Here is an 18,291-nt window from a genome sequence, read left to right as displayed (position 1 = left end):
GTTCATTTTATTGGGTTGGCTCACGTTTGTTGAAATTTGTGGGTGGCTGTGCTATTGGCTCATTAAACATGGTAGTCAAGGGCATGACATCCAAGTATTTCCTAGAGATAGATAGGGAAGGTCAAGTAAGTAATAAAATGTTAATAGTGATAAAAATACCAAGGTTTAACCATGGATGAGTTGATTTGATCTATTATGCAGTTTCAATTGGATGAAGAGAAATGTTTGTTGAAATCACAATTTAAAAATGAGAGGGTCTCTATATTTTCTAGTGAAAGTGTGCAATGAGGGATCTTCATCATGTAGCTTGTGCTGACCACATGATGTAACTTGGTAGGATATGTCCACTGCTATTGCTCGCTAATGTCTAATCTAGATGGAAGAGAACAATTAAGTAAACCAGGGTAGCAACATCTAACGACGCAACCTTGCCCATTAAAAAGGGAAGGGGGAAGGTTATCCCATTGAACCCAATGAATGAGTCATCTTTCAAAGCTGACAACCTTGCTCATCCCCACTGAGGGAAACCAAATTAAAGCGGACGATCATCCTCTTTTATCAATACTGACTATTGAAAGTGCAAAGCAACCAAACAAAACACCCAAGGCATCCATACCAACATTGCAGGCCTGCAATTCTTCATGTCCTCGGCCTCCAATTTAATCGATGACATCTCATCCACGTAGAAACAAAGGTGATGAAAAATGATGACAATATGAGCAAAGTGTTGGTACTACTGGGGACCATTGTCAAATGCCAAGAAGCTTTTCCATAGATCCTGCTTGTAGTGATCAAAAGCTCGAGATCTTCACAATAGCTGTAGGTGCCCAAGCACTACTTACTCCACACCTAAACCATACAACAGCATTGAGATGTTTAGGCCAACTCCATCACGACCCAACATGACGAACCTTCCATCAATACCACAACCAATTTGGATCAATGAAGCCTCCAGTGCCTTTAGGGTCCTGTAAATCAAAGCTATCAATCCTGTTGTTGCCATGCACACTCCATCTAAGTAGCTCAAACTCAACTTGGCAGCCAAACCATGCTGCCTATCAGCCTTTGCAGGCTTGTCTGCAGCAGTGCACTCAGTAAAGGTGGGATTGCGTAACCTGCTGGCCTACCGATTAAAGAGCCTTTTCACTCGAGAAATGCTAGCGAGTCCAATCACATGGTGGTAGTTGAAGGGGCAACAACTGAGATTTTAAAGAGCAGATAAGTTTCTGTTTCAGCTAAAATTGCTCCTACTTCACCTACAAGGGAGCAAGCCTATGCTTATTCCATTAACATGTGCTCAATTTGGACCTCAACTTTTACCATTGCTTGGTCTACTTGTCCTCGTGTCAAGCAAAATGGCATCTCAATTCTCAAAAATAGGCACCTGTATGTTTTACAAAGCTTGTATTGTATAGCATGAGGTGCCAATGTGCCTTTTATCCCATATGGAGCCAACTTTTGCATCAATTGCAGTCAAAGATCATAACTAGCAAACAGTCACATAATCTGCATATAAGGTATTGAAGAGAATCGGATGGGACTGATTACTATTGCAAGACAATAAAAGGCACAAAGTATTGATGGAACTAATATTACTGAGGATGTTCCATTTTTTGGTTCCAATACTTTTGGCTAGTTGCAACTCCACTACTTAAGGAACTTATCCCAAAATCTGTTGGCATACCAGGCTTGAACATCAACCGACTTTCACAGACAGAGGACCTTCTATCCCAAGAGAGAGAGAGAGAGAGAGAGAGAGAGAGAGAGAGAGAGATGAAATGTTATATTAAACGTCTCCAAACGGCCAAAATGACCTATGAGACCAAACTGATACAATCTTGGTGGATCTAATCCTATGTCTGGGTACAAAAATAGAAATGAAGTGAAAGACTAAAATCATCATCAGTGCCCGAGCATGCCCGGCGTAGGGCATTGTCCGAGAAAATACTGCATCGGTCGCTGAAGAGCTTCGTCAATGTCCACCTCTGTGAATAGTCGTACTGGGCGTCTCCCATGTCATGCTAGAATAGTCCTGATCCTTTGAGAGAGAGAGAGAGAGAGAGAGAGAGAGAGAGAGAGAGAGAGAGAGAGAGAAGAAGAAGAAGAAGAGAGTTTTAACGTCGTAGGAAACTATCCGAAGAGGCCTTAAAGATGTAGCCAACGAGGAGAGTTGAACTCAAGACCTATTATTCAAGAGGGAAATGGCATAACCAATCTACCACACTTGGGTGATATAAAGAGGTTTTTTCAACTGCAAATGATTGGATTAGTTAAGAAACAAATCGATACAAAAAATCCATAACAAGGGCTTTGCTGGCCTTGCAAAAAACTTCCTTGACTACTTTGATTCCGTTCCCTCATTGCAACCCAAAGCAACCACTCAACCCACAAGCTTTGCTTCTCTTCTTCTTTTGGCCTCTGTCAACAGCAGCTACATGTGCAAGAGAAATGTCCCCCACCTCTTCTCATTTTTAACTGAGTCTAAAGTGCCTTGACTGATATGTATTCATGCCACGCCTAGACAACCGAGCTATGCTCACTCAAGCCAAACCAAACAAAGAAATGTTGGCTTGTCAATCAAAGGGCAAACACGACCTTCATTGGGACATCTCGAGGAGAGAGTTTACAATGTCAATCAAAGAGCCAATGATGAGCCACATGAGATTTGCTGCCTTCATCAGCACTAAAAGGGTGCTGTGGAGACCTTGCAGACTCAGAGGTCGACTTCTCTTGCAATCCATCATCCTTCAAGGTACCCACCCTTCCCTTTGTTTGATACCTTCCTTCAGGTGAGGAGGAGCTTGCATCTTCAACGAGTATGAAAGACCCTCTCCTCACATCTCTCCTACTGTTGGAACCACTTTGACCATCATGTTCAACTCCAGACATTTGATGTAAAATACTTCCCCTTCCTTGATCCCTGGCTTCAGGCTTATGGGAAGAGCTTGCATCATCAGCTAGTATGAAAGACCCTCTCCTTACGTCCCTGTCTCTGGTAGTGGCTGCGACATCTTGCTCGACTCTAGGCAGCATAAAAGACCCTCTCCTCAGATCAACCCCTTTTTTAGAATCACGATCACGATCATGGCCAACCAAATACCGCACTGGAGGCGCGGTCACAGTTTCAGGGCTTGAAGTTGCACCCATAAGGTTAATGATATCCTCCGGGTGCACAAGAAACGACCCCCTTCTCATGGAGAATTGATGACTGGAAGAATCATCTGTGGTAATATAAATTGACTTAGGTTGCACCTGCATGTGTGTTGCAGCACTCTTGCCTGTAGGTGACGCACCTTCAATCCCTCTTTTAGCATCACCATCAGCAGCATGTTCAGCCAAAGTGTGCGCCACAGGTGCATTCCCATCTTTTTCCGAGCTTGAAGTAGTGCCTGTAAGACCAACAGCATCTTCCGGATGCACAAAAAAAGATCCTCTTCTCCTAAAGAACTTATCGCTGGAAGAGTCATCTGTGGACATATACAAAGTCTTAGGTTGCAGCTGCATGCGTCCTGTTTCAAACCCTTCTTCTGATAAACCTGCTTTCTTTTGCTTAGACTTAGCTCGAGGTGTGGCAAAAGCCGAGATGACAGGACCCGCATCCTTGTTTGGTTCTACAAGCTCCTGACCATCAACGGGAGCTCCTTGAGCAATTAGAAACGACCCTCTCCTCTGAAAAAGCTCTGCCTCACTTTCTTCAAGTACAACGAATGAGTCAGTCCCAATAAGGTACCTCTTATGGACAGGTCTATCTCCTTCTTGCATCTTAGACTCACACTGTTGCCCTGCTGCTGCTAGAGGAGGTGCCTCATCTTCTCTTTCCAAAACTTCTTTTCCTTCACCTTTCCTATCAGCCGGTTGGTGCATTTTTATATGCTTGATCACCTTCACTCTTCCTCGAGGAGAAGTTTCATCATGACTATCTTCATCACTTGCTTCTTCAAACACTAGAAAATGAACAGCACCATGTGGCTTGCGCTGTTTCCGCTCCTTATCCTCCATATGCCATGCCTCCCCGCTGTGATATAGCCCTAGCTTGTGCTTCAGCAGCACCTCCCACCAAGTCATGACATGCAGCTGTTCATGCTCCCTTGCTAATCTGCTATAGACACTGCTATTAGTTTAATATTTGAACGATGATGGCCCAGCTCTCAAACCTTCATCAATCTTTATATATATACACTTAATTTCACACGTGCTGGAGCATCAAGTCATTCATGCAGTCCAAACAACACAAAAATGTAACTCGTTACAAGAAAGATACTACATGAGGACTTCAAAAGAACACATTTGCATACAATCCAATGAGTATTACTACCATGGAAGTTCTCCCCTGCTAGAAATTGGAACCCAAGTTATTCATTTGCTCATTTTTCACCCCCTTCCCCCATGTCATCCTCTTCACACCAACCAACATGGCGTGGCATCTACATAAAGCCTTCAACCATGCTCAACTCATCCCATCCGCCATGATACGCCCCACTTCCCAATTATAATCTTGAACAACTTTTGATGCCATGGATCACACACTCCCATTGAACAGCACAAACTAAGCCACATTGTCATCATTGAAGTATCAGCACAAAGCTTGACACAGTTGACATGGATTTTTAATAGATGCAATGAAAGCATTTCAGCTATTGCTGTTCGTAAATAATGAGAATTCACAAACCTGGTTCTCCAAAGCCATGCAAGAAGCTCCACAGTGGGTGTAGCAAGCTTCAAGCAGCGAGTGCTTCGCACCTCACTAGAGATGCTCTCTTTCCAAAACATCCAGCATGCAACTGGCAGTAAGATGTCAATTAAATGCTTCAAGTGCCTTCGCCAACGGCGTCGTGCATAAATACATAGGAGACACAAAAATCCGACCATGACTGCAAGCGAAAAAACCGCAATGACAATGTTTCTTTGACCTAGTTTGGCAAGGGGCCTGGTGGAGCTGGAAGGAGAAAGAGGCAAGGTGAGGTTTCCAAATCCAGCCAAGAACCACCACGAATGGACCGTATGAAGCTCTGCACGTGTCCCTGTGGCAGAGGAGAAGCCTACGTACATGTTATCTTTCATGTAAGGTGCGAGATCGAGTGCCATAGCTATAGCAGGTGAGGAGGGCTTGTCAGATGGTGAGTGAGCCAAGTAAACCCAGAGGTATCTTTGGAGTCCATCATAATCCACCCAGCAAACCAGCTTCTTTCCCTCATTTAGTACGATGCCTGCAACATGCCAAGACAAAATTCATTGACAATTTTCTATTACTACACTCTGGAAAAGCTAATAAAACATGCGGAATAAGTTTGAGCTTGCTATAATTACATTACTAACTGCAAATATTCTGTCCTCCTACCACTTGCCTAAAGTGGAAAGATTATTTGTTTTCAGAGAAATGACTGAGTTGAGATCAACGCCAATGTGGTTATCATTTGGGTCTTTGAAGGGTATATTCTGATGGGTATCAAACTCAACTGCAAAGACTTTGTTTCTAAGCATGCCAACAGTGGAGGAGTTGAACATGCCCAAGTAGCCACCTGAAGAAACCTGCCACAAAACTTTGGAAGTTTCAGTACTTCTTGCAAAGCGGAATCTTGTGATACTTTGCTTAGCCATTAAGTTTGCTCAAAAAAAATTCGCAATCGACTATAAAAATGTAATGTGCAGCGGAAGTGATTTATGGTGATAACTCACGATGAGTGCTCACTGCGTACTCAAGGTTCCTTTTACTTCATGTGAAAATTCCTTTTACTTCATGAGAGAGATCCGCAATAGACTAGAGAAAAAGAAGAAGAGGAAGAAGAAGATAATTTTAACGTCATAGGAAACTATCCCAAGAGACCTTAAAGATCTATCCAACGAGGAGAGTTCAACTCAAGACCTGTTATTCAAGAGGGAAATTGCATAACCAATCGACCACACTTGAGAGAGAGGAGAGAATGATACTGTGAGTGAAGATTTTGTGAGTGATAGAGGGAGAGAGAAGACTAACACCAGATTGGGTCCCAAACCCCCTCCAAGGGCCCCCCTCTATATCGCTAGAGAGGTATTTGCTTTAGATTGGACAAATATTGATACAATGGTCCTAGATTCTAAGATGTTGATGGGCTCTTGCTGTAGGTGCTTGGATCTTTGAGGCTTAAGTCTGAAAATGCAAACGCTACAGGAACTGATGGGATCTACAACTAACGACGAGGCTATCGGCTGATCTACTCTGGAGGTGGTGCTGACAATGGCGAAAAAGGGGCTGAAATCTGAATACACTTGCTGTGCTTGAGGGCTGGAACTACTAACGCTGGGCTGAACCTGTTACTAATGATGGTGATGGGCTGATCTGATGCTGAATGGCTGGTAGATGCAAAAACGCCATGTTGATGATGCTTTATGAAAAATGCAAGTGCTGGTACTTGATGGGAAAGATGTTGGGTTGCTTGGGGGTACTCTGGCACGAAGTGGCATTACCACATTCGGGAGCACACACAGATAATCAACAAGCTGAAAATAAATAAACTTTCATCCAATTGAGACAAGGGAGAAGATCAACACAGTATTGGGGACCAGAAGAGTCCCCCCCCCCGAGAGAATTTTTTATTAGGGATAATCTTTTTACAAGAACCGGAGTAACCCTTCCGTTCTAAATCTCTGACTCGATGGTCAACTCCTTCCAATGCAAGAAATTCCTAGAGGCGAGCTCTCAATTCCGTTTCCGTCTATGCTTAGAGTGTGAAGCTCCACAAACCGTTCTTGATTCCGTTTCTGAATCCATGAGCATAGGCCGAGGCCTCCTTGCTCCTTCTCCATGACGGAGCACTTGCAAAATTACAAACACGAAACAACTTGTAGAGCGTATTCACAATCGGTACCTGTCACTCCGAGCGCAGAAAAGTGAACTACATGCTCTATCTTCCCGCGAACACTTGCAGATTCTCGACGGCAGAGTCTTTAGGAGCTAGCGCTCGCAAAATTGGGAGACAGAGGGAGAGAGTTGGCTAATTTTATAGGCACTTGGGACCAGCAGGAATAGGGGGTGGGAAGCCGGCAACAATAGCTACAAAGGGAGAGTAGAGAGGCCACGCGAGAGAGAGAGAGAGAGAGAGAGAGAGAGAGAGAGATCCTACATTTCATCTTCAGCCCATAGCTATTCAAAAACTCAATAAAACACAGTGAGCTGAAAACTGATGCTACACAACACTTCCCAGGTGTCCCCGAATGCAATTCTCGGGCACAAATGCAATGCAAACATAGATTCCTCGCGGGAAAGCATCCGCTTTTTCCCTAAAAGCACTTGAAAATATTCATGATTTCCTGCCAGACCAAAGGAATATCCCCTTTTCGGTGCTCACGTCACCCATCGTGTGATGCATCACGAATATCCACTTACCGCTCTCTCCCATTGAACTCACGTTACAACTCGGTTGCAATGCTTAATGTCACCCATCATATGACACATCAGAGTTGTCAGAGTTGTCCGTTCCTTCTGGCTTTTATCAATTCCAATAGATCTTCAATTCCTAACCTTTATATTTCGCATGTACACATTTAAATATCCTAATTTCAATACATAAATATTACTCAAAAAAATAAGAAAATAGTCCATTTAGCAACATTCCTCTGGCTTCTAAACAGTTGTCCTCAACTGTAGTGCTTGTACATATCCTTCCAACGTCTCAGGATAAGATGTTAATTCCTGCTCGGTCATCCATTGAGCATCTAAAGTAGAGTAAACTAACATGGAAAGCATTATGGATCCTCCAATTAGGCGGTAGCTCTAATCGGAATGTCACATCGTCCACTTGGTCAATTATCTTAAACGGCCCATATTAACGATTGGAAAGGTTTATCACTTTCCCCTTATGAGTCGCTTGTTTCTTCAGCCTTGCCTTCTCAAACTTGAGTAAGACCAATTGACCGACTATTGAGTCCAAATTCCTTCTATGCTTGTCCGCATCTTTCTTGTGTTTTTCTTGAGAGCATAAAATTGCGCTCTTGACGTGCCCGTAGGCTATGTCCATATCTCGGACAAACTCATCCGTTGCAAATATCTTATCCTTAGTTTAAAGAATCGACGAAAGCAATAAAGAATCTCAAAGGGTGGCTTCCCCGTAAACGAATGTATGGTATTGTTGTACGCATACTCAACAAGGGGCAAATACTCCTCCCAGTCAAACTGTCTGTCCAACACATAGGATTTCAACAAATCCAACACTGTGATATTGACATCTCACTCTGCCTATCTGTTTGGGAATGGTATGTAGAAGAAGAATTCAACTTCGTGCAAAGGCTATCAAACAAAGCACGCCAAAATTTTCTTGTCATGAGAGGATCTCGAGCACTCACAATAGACTTGGGCATCCCATGATCCTTAACAATCTGTGCTAGAAAAATCCTAGCCCTATGATCCCTTTTGATCGTTTTCCTAACTGGAATAAAGTGAGCTTGCTTGCTAAATCTGTCCGCAATGTCCGAGCATCATTTCAAGTCTAAGTCTTTGGGAGATCCATAATAAAATCCATGGCAATACTCTCCCAAGGTTGATCAGGCACAGGCAAAGGTGAGAGTAACCCAGCCGTCTTATGTCGATCGTACTTGACTTTTTGGCAAACCAAACATTCCCTGACATACTGATCGATGTCTACTCTAAGGCTTGGCCAAAAGAAATATCTTTCCAATGCTAATGTCACGTGCACATCTAACCATATGTGTACGTGGACAAGCTACTTCATGACATGGGTTCAATTCAGTTAGATTAGGAAGTGATCTGGCACTTTTGTGAGTCTGTTCCCAGACCGTGCATGTCCAGACACTTAGAGTAGATGTATATCCTCTGGTTGCACACAGCATGATCATCAGATTTCCATCAGAACCCATCAGGAGCATTTTTATAGTGCATACACCTATTTTCCTTATTTTTGACATTTTTCACTTATTATGTTTAAGTGACTTTTGTTGGGAACTAGGTAGGGCAAATTAGCAGAGCCAATATATAAGAAAAACCTAGCGCTAGCACTTTCTAGCAGAAGAGGCAGCAGGAACTTCGCGTTCAACAGACACCTTCTCAGCAAGACCACCTTCCCAGCAAACCCTAGCATTTTGCAACACAACAAACCTAGTGTTTTTCCATCAAGAACTCAGCCTTGGCGTTTTGCATTGCAGTTCAGCCCCGGCATTGGCACACACAGCAGGACCTAGCTTTTTTGCAGCAGGATCAAAGATCAACCCTGGCGTTTTTGCATTGCAGAGCAGCCGGCAACAGCAGGACCAGCAGAAACACTAGCATTTTTGCAACAAGACACCAGTTCAGCCCAGCGTTTTTGGATCAGCACAACCTCCCAGCGTTTTGCAGATTCATCGCGACAAGACTCATATTTGCACCAGCGTTTTCAGTTTTCAGCAGTTAGATCCCGCAGTAGAAGTCCCGAACCTCGCAACTCTCACCTTCCCGCACCAGATCCTTGCCGCACGGTCAGATCAATCAAAGTTTGCAGTTTCAGCCCGGAAAACACAGATTTCAGCATCTACGTTTTCAGTGCGTCCTCGTCGCATCGTCGTCACCAACATAGAGTCAGAATTCAGCAGATAAAGATTTGCAGATTTCAGCCATTAGCATTTTCAGATTTCAACCGTCTCATCGTCGTCCTCATCGTCGTCGACATCGTTGGCAAGTCCAAAGCATTGTAGAGTTTTGTGCAATCAATAGTCATAGAGAGTGGGGCCTTCGGAGGAGGGTTTGACAACATTCTGGTGTCAAATTCTTCTCTCTATCTCTCAGTCTCATGCACCTTCATTCACAGTGTTCACCACTTTGTTTGTGTCCATTGCACTCTCTCACTAAAGGAACGGAAGACTCTCCCTTCCGTAAGTAAAAGGAACCTTGAGCACAGTTCGGAGCACTCATCTTGAGCAAAGTTCAACATTCACTTCCATTGCATCTTACAGCTAAAGTCGTAGGGAGGATACCCCGGTGACCCGCATAAGGCGAAGCATGTGCTTCATTCATGATTTTCTTCCTCAATGGCACAGCCACGCAAATTGCTTGGTGGTGGTAGAGGTAACCATCCCAAATAGAATAGGGATATTCTTTCTCTCTATTTTGTAACTTGCTTCAAATGGAAAAAAAACTCGGTCGTTCGGATACAGATCCGGAAGTGATTCCAGTTCCTGGTGATACATAGAAGTAATTGCATTCACCCTAAGCCATCTAGACAATGCGTCTGGAGCCACATTCTTACTCCTAGCCATATGAAGGATCTGGAAGTGAAACATGGACAAAAAGTTGGCCTATCTCATCTGCTTTTGAGATAATTTTCGTTGCTTCGGAAATACCGCTAACTCTAATGATCGATTTTGAATACAAAATCCGCTTCTAGAAGATAATGCTTCTAGGTAGACAAGGCATGAATCACAGCCATAACTTCTTTCTCATAGATCAAGGTATGCAATTATGTATTCTTTAGCCGTCTACTTTCATAAGCCACTGCATGGGCTTCTTGGTTAAGCACTGCGCCAATGCAATCACTTGAAGCATCACAGTCATAACTTCTTTCTCATAGATCGAGGTATGCAATTCTGTATCCTTAAGCCGTCTACTTTCATAAGCCACTGCATGGGCTTCTTGGTTAAGCATTGCGCCAATGCAATCACTTGAAGCATCGCAGTGAACCTCAAATGGTTACCTTAAGTCTGGCACTATCAAATAGGCCCATGGCTTGATAAATACTTTAACCTGTCAAAGGCACCTTGTTGTGTCGATCCCCATTTGAAAGGGATCTTCTTCCTTGTTAGGTCATGGAGTGGTCCTGCTACTTGAGCAAAGTCGTGGATAAACCTCCTGATAATAGGAACACAATCTCAAAAAGCTACGTACATCATGTACCGTAGTGAGATTTGGCCAGCCTTGTACCACCTAGATCTTGGCGTGATCCATACTCACTTGGTTGTGAGAGATTATATGGCCGAGATAGTGTATCTCCGTGAGTGTATCTCCGTGAGAAAGGACTCACATTTCTTTGCATTCACATGCAACTCATGCTTTCACAATTCCTGAAACACTATGTCCAAGTGCTTTCGATGTTCCTCCTCGGTCTTTGAAAGACGAGTATATCATCAAAGAACACTCCTGTAAAGGCTCGGTGTGGGCTGAAAATCCGATCCATCATCTGATTGAATGTGGCAGGAGCATTGGTCAAGCCAAAAGGCATTACTAAAAATTCATAAAGTCCAAAGGTAGTGTATCACAAATTGTTGACATGTCCAGCCACTGAAGAACGTTGCCAACCTGCGGATCTCGGCTCAGAGGCCTAAACCTTAAGTGTAGAAGCTGGAGCAGTAAAATAAGTTTTACCGACTTACAAAGTCTTGCCGAGTGGCCTATTTTTAAAGAAGAGTTCTCACCAAGTTATGGGACCCCGTCCGCGATGGGGCCCAAGTGACATAAAGGCATTAAAATAAAGCTGGACCCTCACACACACACACACACACACACACACACACACACAAATAGCGTAAAAATTGCTAACATGGCAATCAGTACGGACGCCGGAATTTTGCGTTGACATGCTGACGCGGCAGCCTGTACGGATTCTTGGATTTCACGCTGACCTGATGACGTGGTAGCTGTACGGATTTCCGCAAAACGCGTTGACAGCTTTTGGCCATCCGCTTTTGGACCAGATGCTCTTGAGTTTGAATGCTTTTCATGTAACTGCTTTTCAAGGCCAAGGGCCTTTAAATATGTGCAGAGGGCTCATTCTCCGACACACTTTTGGGTTGAGGTGCAGAGTGTGAGTACCGACATTGTACCGAGTTCAAGTAATATAAAGAAATACCGAAAGGGGCACTAAGGTTTGGGGCCAATACTCTTTGGGTGGAACTCTGCCACTCCCCGTCTCGTGTCGTGCATCTCTTTCAGTTCGGTTGTTATTGAAGTGCTAAAAGTCTGTTCAGTCTGTTGTTTTCTACTGGCACGTGGTGTCCGTCTCGTGACATAGTGAGAACGGTAGTCTTATGGGCATCCTCAGGGGCTATGTGTATCTGATGATACCCGCTCTTTAAGTCTATGCGACTTGCAACTTATCGAGAATATCATCAATCAGCGGAATCGAAAAGCGATTTTTGATAGTGATCTTGTTTAAAGATTGGTAGTCTATGCACATTTGAAACGTACCATCTTTCTTTTGCACCAGTAAAACTGGAGAGCAGTAAGGCGAAGTACTTGGTCAAATTATACCTTTTTCCAGAAGCTTGCTTCAAAATTTCCTCTTGCTAAGCAAGACTTACCCTATAAGGGGGTTGGTTTGAGGGAAAGCTACCCGGTACGAGATCAATGTGATGATCTTTTGGACATTCCATATGTATATATACCTTCATAAGTTCAGAATAGTCTGAACTCACGAATTATAAGAGGGAATAAAGCACTCATAAAACTATAAAAGCAAGGTACACATGAAAAGAAAACAAAAACAAAAACAAACCAACAAACAAACAAGGGACATTCCATATGTAGCTTATCTGGAAGAGTATCCGTGAAACAATCCTTTTACTTTTCAATAAATTGAAAACGTTTAATTTCCAAACTAGAGAGCGGACCCTGGTTAGTTTTATCCTTTTCCCGTGTGAAAATCAAGTCAATCCACAGCATCAGCAAAAAATTTAATGTTCTTACCCTCATGCTCAAAAGCGAGGGTCTTTTCTACATAATCTGGACCAGTTGCATATGGCACTAAATCTGGACCAGTTGCATATGACAGTGCCATATGCAACTGGTCCAGATTATATCACATCCCTCGATGGGTGCCATCAAAAATGATTCGTAATTGCCAATCCGAACATTGAGTTGTCCTTGAATGGGAGTTGCATTGGTGGTCAACCTCTCGAATGTCGATCCAAAAGTGACCGGAGTTCCAAGCTAAGCTAGTGTTAGGGCCAAGCGTTCTGCAGTTTCCAATGAGGTAAAGTTGTTCGTTGATCCAAGATCATAGAGGTTCAATACCCGCTCGTTATTCATAGATCCCCAGCCTTTTCGGATCTGATGCTTCCCTTTTTCTATTTCCATACTCTCTTGCACATCAAAAAAAGAATTCGAGCTCAGTAAAGCAGGTTCCTTCTTTGATTGCTCCTTCCTCGAAGATGTTTGTTCCTGCCGTTGTTGTCGAACACGGCAATCGGTCTTCATGTGTCCTTTCTCACTAGATAGAAACACCTTCCTTGCTCTTTGAAGGTTTGTACTTGGTTCGGAGTGAGATACTTGAGTCATTTGCCGATACCCTCTGGCTTCTTAGGCTGATCCGGGTCCTCAAGGAGACGCTTTTTGCCTTGGTCATCATAAATCGCTATTTGCCTACGTGCTATGCTCTATCCATCTGGGGCACCCATAGAATGTAGATCCTCGGATGTCAGGTGCAGCTAAATTCAGATAGTAAAGATCTAGGTTTTACACTTCCACAAATCCTTTCTTTCTTTCCTTGCGTTAGTGATTCCTTTTAGCTTGAATGGTGGTTCCTTTTACTTTTCCCTGAAAAGAGGGAATGAGAGTGCGGTAGAGATGTGTAAAGGGAGAAAGAAAGAGAGAGAAGAGGAGAATGACACCCGATGGAGTCCCAACCAACCCTCTCAAGGGCTCGCACACCGTTGCCGATGTGGTGTTTGCTTTTTGATTGCGTAAATGGAATGTACATGTTAGAGTTACACCACCGTTGCTTCGCCATTTTGTACAGCTAGTGATTGTCACGGATTGGCCACCCATCGCACATCCTAGACATTGCATGGGCGGACACTTTTAGCACGTGTCACGCCTTTTCTGAGCCTGGCTGGGTGCACACATTTTTAGCCATTTTTGGGCTTTTATGTTTTTTGCACAAGTTACACATTTTTGCCCTACCTCAACCTAAGATTCTATAAATAGAATGCTTAAGGTCTTATAGTCATACAGATTGTGTATTGAGAGCATCATTTGCAAAGCACTTGTGTTCTCTCTCTCTCTCTCTCTCTCTCTCTCTCTCTCTCTCTCTCTCTCTCTCTCTCTCTCTCTCCAACGTTTCGGCGCGCGTGGCTCACACTCTTTCCGTAGCTCACTCTCACATGGTATCAGTCGCCAAGAACAGAGAATCTGCATCGCTCTCTCCTCCTAAGGCTAGCGCTAGCACTTCTACCGGTTTCCATTGCGACGGATATCAAAAAACGCTGATCAGCGTTTTTCAGCCCTAGCATTTTTTGTAAGAACAGCCAGCTTTTTTGCACTAGCGACCTTGATCTGCATCCCTCTTCCTAGCGCTTCCCTCCTGTTGCAGAATCACACCAAAACTAGCACCACAATCTGCTGGTGTTTTTGCAAACCCTAGCGTTTTTGGACAGAAGATCTGCGTTTTGCATATCTTACTGTGTTTTTCCATGTTTTGCTGGCGTCTTTGGTGATTTGCGGCGTTTTTCACAGAACTCTGATCTTGTGCACCTACGGGAGCAGCCAAGGAACACCCAGGAGCCTTCTACACTGCCTGGAACTTGCAAATCTACACCTTGGACAAGTATCTACACCTAATCAGCACCATTTTCGATACTTATTACTTGCTGTTTTTTCTCTGTTTCAGCCCCTCGACGACTGAAAAGTGCGAGAACCCTCTCCTCTGACACTCTGCGACGCTCCTGCACCAACCTATGGCATACATGCACGCTGAAATCTCTATTACAACAGCATTTTCAGCACTCTTTGTAGCATTTTTTGGGTGGACAGCACGCTGAATTTTTACCTCTTGTGCGGTTGAACCATCCCTTGCTCGTCAAGACACCATCCGGTGGTTGTCCGTGCGGTTATCTTGGACTGCTACAGCCTTGGGAACGGTACCTTCATCGACGACTTGCGATCTTATCGATCTACCTTTGGGACTTCTCTCTGAGCACACGACATGTCGACTCCGAACGCAGAAGGGACAACGACAACAGTCCCAGAAGGGGGCCACTACGTCTTCTACGACTACGGCCACTTCCACTTTTGCGACTACGTCGGCATCTGCCAACGCTACATACAACAATTATGCCCTCACCCAGTTTGTCGAGGAGAAGAAGTTGGATTTACACAACTATTCTGTGTGGAGGACACGAGTCCACACAATTATTGCCTACCATTGACTGTGGGAATGGTTGAATGATTTCACCCATTCGGCTACTCAACCTTCCCTTCCCACCGCCACTCGGGCCCAGATCGACAAGTGGGTGGATCGGGACATACGAGTCTACACCTTTCTTATGATAAACCTCTCGGACCGCATCACGAAGGAAGTTTCCCAAGAGAAGCATGCACATCCATTGTGGAAACGGATTCTTGACCAGTTTGAGGAGACCTCGTTTACCAGACAGATCACACTTGAACGAGAGTTGTACAGCCTCCAGTTCAAGGATTTCAACTCACTTGATGGGTTGACCCGCCGCATGCGGGAACTCTGGGATGACCTTGTCTCTGCCGGAGGCGACATCACCTCACCACGCATGGCTAGCCTCTTACTATTCAAGCTTCCCCCACGCTTTGATCCCTATTTTCAGAGTTTGCTCACATCTGGACGTACCTCTTTTCCCACTTGGGACGAGATTCTCCCTTCCCTTAGACAGATTGAGGGGCACTCCGCATTCCGAGCCAGAGGTGCTATTGATGCAGATGGAGGAGGAGGACCTAGCAGATACTCCTCAGATTGTAAATCTTTACCTTGAAGCATTTGGATTAGCATAGTCTATTCTAAATGGAACCCCGAACTCGGCTTGGGCGGAATCTGGTGTAGCGGGTATGCACAAGAGGGGAGTCACTCCACTCCTTTGTCAACAGATTGCCTCGATTTTTGATACTAAAGTCACTTATGTCTCTTTGAGTTTCAGGGATACTGTGAGCTAACAGTATTCTGCGATATGACTTTATGAACTGGAATTCCCGATAATATGATACTGATTTGTTCTTGACTTGTTTAAGTGCAGGAACTAATAGACAAAATGATTGCAGCATTTTGGCTTGAACGATCTCGATAGACATGGTTACAATAAGGATTAGTCAATCAGGCATCTGTGAGGTCCCGACTGGATCTAGATGCGATTGCTAAATCCGTTGCCGATAAATCATGGTCTGAGATCCGAATGAATGTTGAATGTGATTTGTCCAGTGATGTCGAGTGATGTCAAGTGATGTCTTGTGATGTGACTGTCGATTGGTACATGTGCTAGATGTGTGTTCCTAGTGTGCCGGTACTAACAGTCAGTGTCTACTAAGACAATTTATGGCCTCTGTCTGTTTTGCAGGCGTAATCGAGGGCGATTACAATGCTTTCAAGAGGGGGGTATGTCACAAACCAGTGACGTGGCAGCCAGTACATATCCACACACACACCCCGTGAAATGTTGACATGGCAGATGGGGCGGGAAAATCCACTGAATGCTGATGTGGCACTGCCGTACGGATCTCCGCGATTCACGGTGCAAAAAGCGGGACATGCTGACGTGGAAACAACATACGGACGACAGCTTTAGTTTGCTCACATATGGACGTACCTCTTTTTCCACTTGGGACGAGATTCTCCCTTCCCTTAAACAGATTGAGGGGCACTCCGCATTCCGAGCCAGAGGTGCTATTGATGCAGATGGAGGAGGAGGACCTAGCAGATACTCCTTAGATTGTAAATCTTTACCTTGAAGCATTTGGATTAGCATAGTCTATTCTAAATGGAACCCCGAACTCGGCTTGGGTGGAATCTAGTGCAGCGAGTATGCACAAGAGGGGAGTCACTCCACTCCTTTGTCAACAGATTGCCTCGATTTTTGATACTAAAGTCACTGATGTCTCCTTGAGTTTCAGAATACTGTGAGCTGACAGTATTCTACGATATGACTTTATGAACTAGAGTTCCCGATAATATGATATTGATTTGTTCTTGACTTGTTTAAGTGCAGGATATTGTGAGCTGACAGTATTCTGCGATATGACTTTATGAACTGGAATTCCCGATAATATGATACTGATTTGTTCTTGACTTGTTTAAGTGCAGGAACTGATAGACAAAATGACTGCAGCATTTTGGCCTGAACGATCTCGATAGACATGGTTGCAATAAGAATTAGTCAATCGGACATCTGTGAGGTCCCGACTGGATCTAGATGCGATTGCTAAATACGTTGCCGATAAATCATGGTCTGAGATCCGAATGAATGTTGAATGTGATTTGTCCAGTGATGCCCAGTGATGTCCTGTGATGTGACTGTCGATTGGTACATGTGCTAGATGTGTGTTCCTAGTGTGTCGGTGCTAACAGTCAGTGTCTGCTAAGACAGTTTATGGCCTTTGTCTGTTTTGCAGGCGTAATCGAGGGCGATTACAATGCTTTCAAGAGGGGGGTATGTCACAAACCAGTGACGTGGCAGTTAGTACACATCCACACACCCCCCGTGAAATGCTGGCATGGCAGATGGGGCGGGAAAATCCATTGAATGCTGACGTGGCACTGTCGTACGGATCTCCGCGATTCACGACGCAAAAAGCGGGACATGCTTACGTGGCAGGAACGTACAAACGACAGCTTCTGGGCCTGCGTTTTGGCTATGCAAGGCATAAGAGAAAGAGAGAGAGAGCCTTTTTGCTTTATTTTACTGCAAGGCTTTTGATTTATAGCTTTTGGGGCTCTGTTTTTGGCATCCCTTGTAAAACCTTTATAAGTGTGGGCAGGGCTCCCACTTCTCAGAGAGCATCTGGACATAGTCTGAGAGTGAGACCCTCCCACACCCTTGTACTTACTTGCAAATTAATACAAAAAGAAATACCGAAAGGGGCGCCAATCTTTGGGGTCAATATCTCTAGGCACGGAATTCCGCCGCCGGGCCGTGTCGAATCAATCGTGAACTGTGAACTGTTTTGAAGTGAATTCCTGTCGTTTCACGGTAGAATCTTGACTTGGAGTGTCTAAGTTTGTTACACAAGTTGAGGAAGAAAGAGCGTGGAGTCGATAAAGGCCGTTCTCTAACAAGCTCCCTCTGACTTCTATACTGGTCTGCCGATCCCGTATAGATACTGAGTCCTCCGTTAAGATCACCTCCATGCCAAGCTTGCACACCTCGTGTACGGACATAAGATGAAAACCTAGTTTTGGAGCATAAAGTACTTCAGAGGTATACATACCTCCTCTGCCGTCGGGAATGAGCTCCATAGAACCCTCGCTATGAATAGGAATTTCAGATTTTGTTGCCGATGAAAATAGTACCACAGTGTTGCCGCATGTTGGACAATAGATCCTTCGCAGGAGTCATGTGTCGTGAGGCACCACTGTCAAGAATCCAATCACGACTATC

The 18,291-nt window shown here is 44.3% G+C and overlaps 1 protein-coding gene across 3 annotated transcripts in view; it reads right to left on the bottom strand.

The window, feature by feature from the left end:
* Positions 1 to 1,772: 1,772 nt before the first annotated feature.
* LOC147449921 (uncharacterized) overlaps positions 1,773 to 18,291 on the bottom strand; it is a 29,571-nt gene continuing 13,052 nt past the window's right edge. The window contains exons 2-4 of one of the 3 annotated variants that reach the window (XM_086522262.1): positions 5,346 to 5,529; positions 4,670 to 5,207; positions 1,773 to 4,108 (exon numbers count right to left, since the gene is read on the bottom strand). In XM_086522262.1, coding sequence (XP_086378388.1) covers positions 2,632 to 4,108; positions 4,670 to 5,207; positions 5,346 to 5,529 — 2,199 coding nt within the window. In that variant the 3' untranslated portion in view covers positions 1,773 to 2,631. The remainder of the gene's footprint in view (positions 4,109 to 4,669; positions 5,208 to 5,345; positions 5,530 to 18,291) is intronic. The other 2 variants (XM_086522263.1, XM_086522264.1) reach the window with 2 other exon arrangements.

This window comes from Adiantum capillus-veneris, chromosome 10 (assembly GCF_014529385.1).
Source record: "Adiantum capillus-veneris isolate H3 chromosome 10, ASM1452938v2, whole genome shotgun sequence".
Taxonomy (NCBI): Eukaryota; Viridiplantae; Streptophyta; class Polypodiopsida; order Polypodiales; family Pteridaceae; genus Adiantum; species Adiantum capillus-veneris.
The sequence above is the reverse complement of the archived record's forward strand: the minus strand, read 5'-3'. Positions and strand labels throughout refer to the sequence as shown.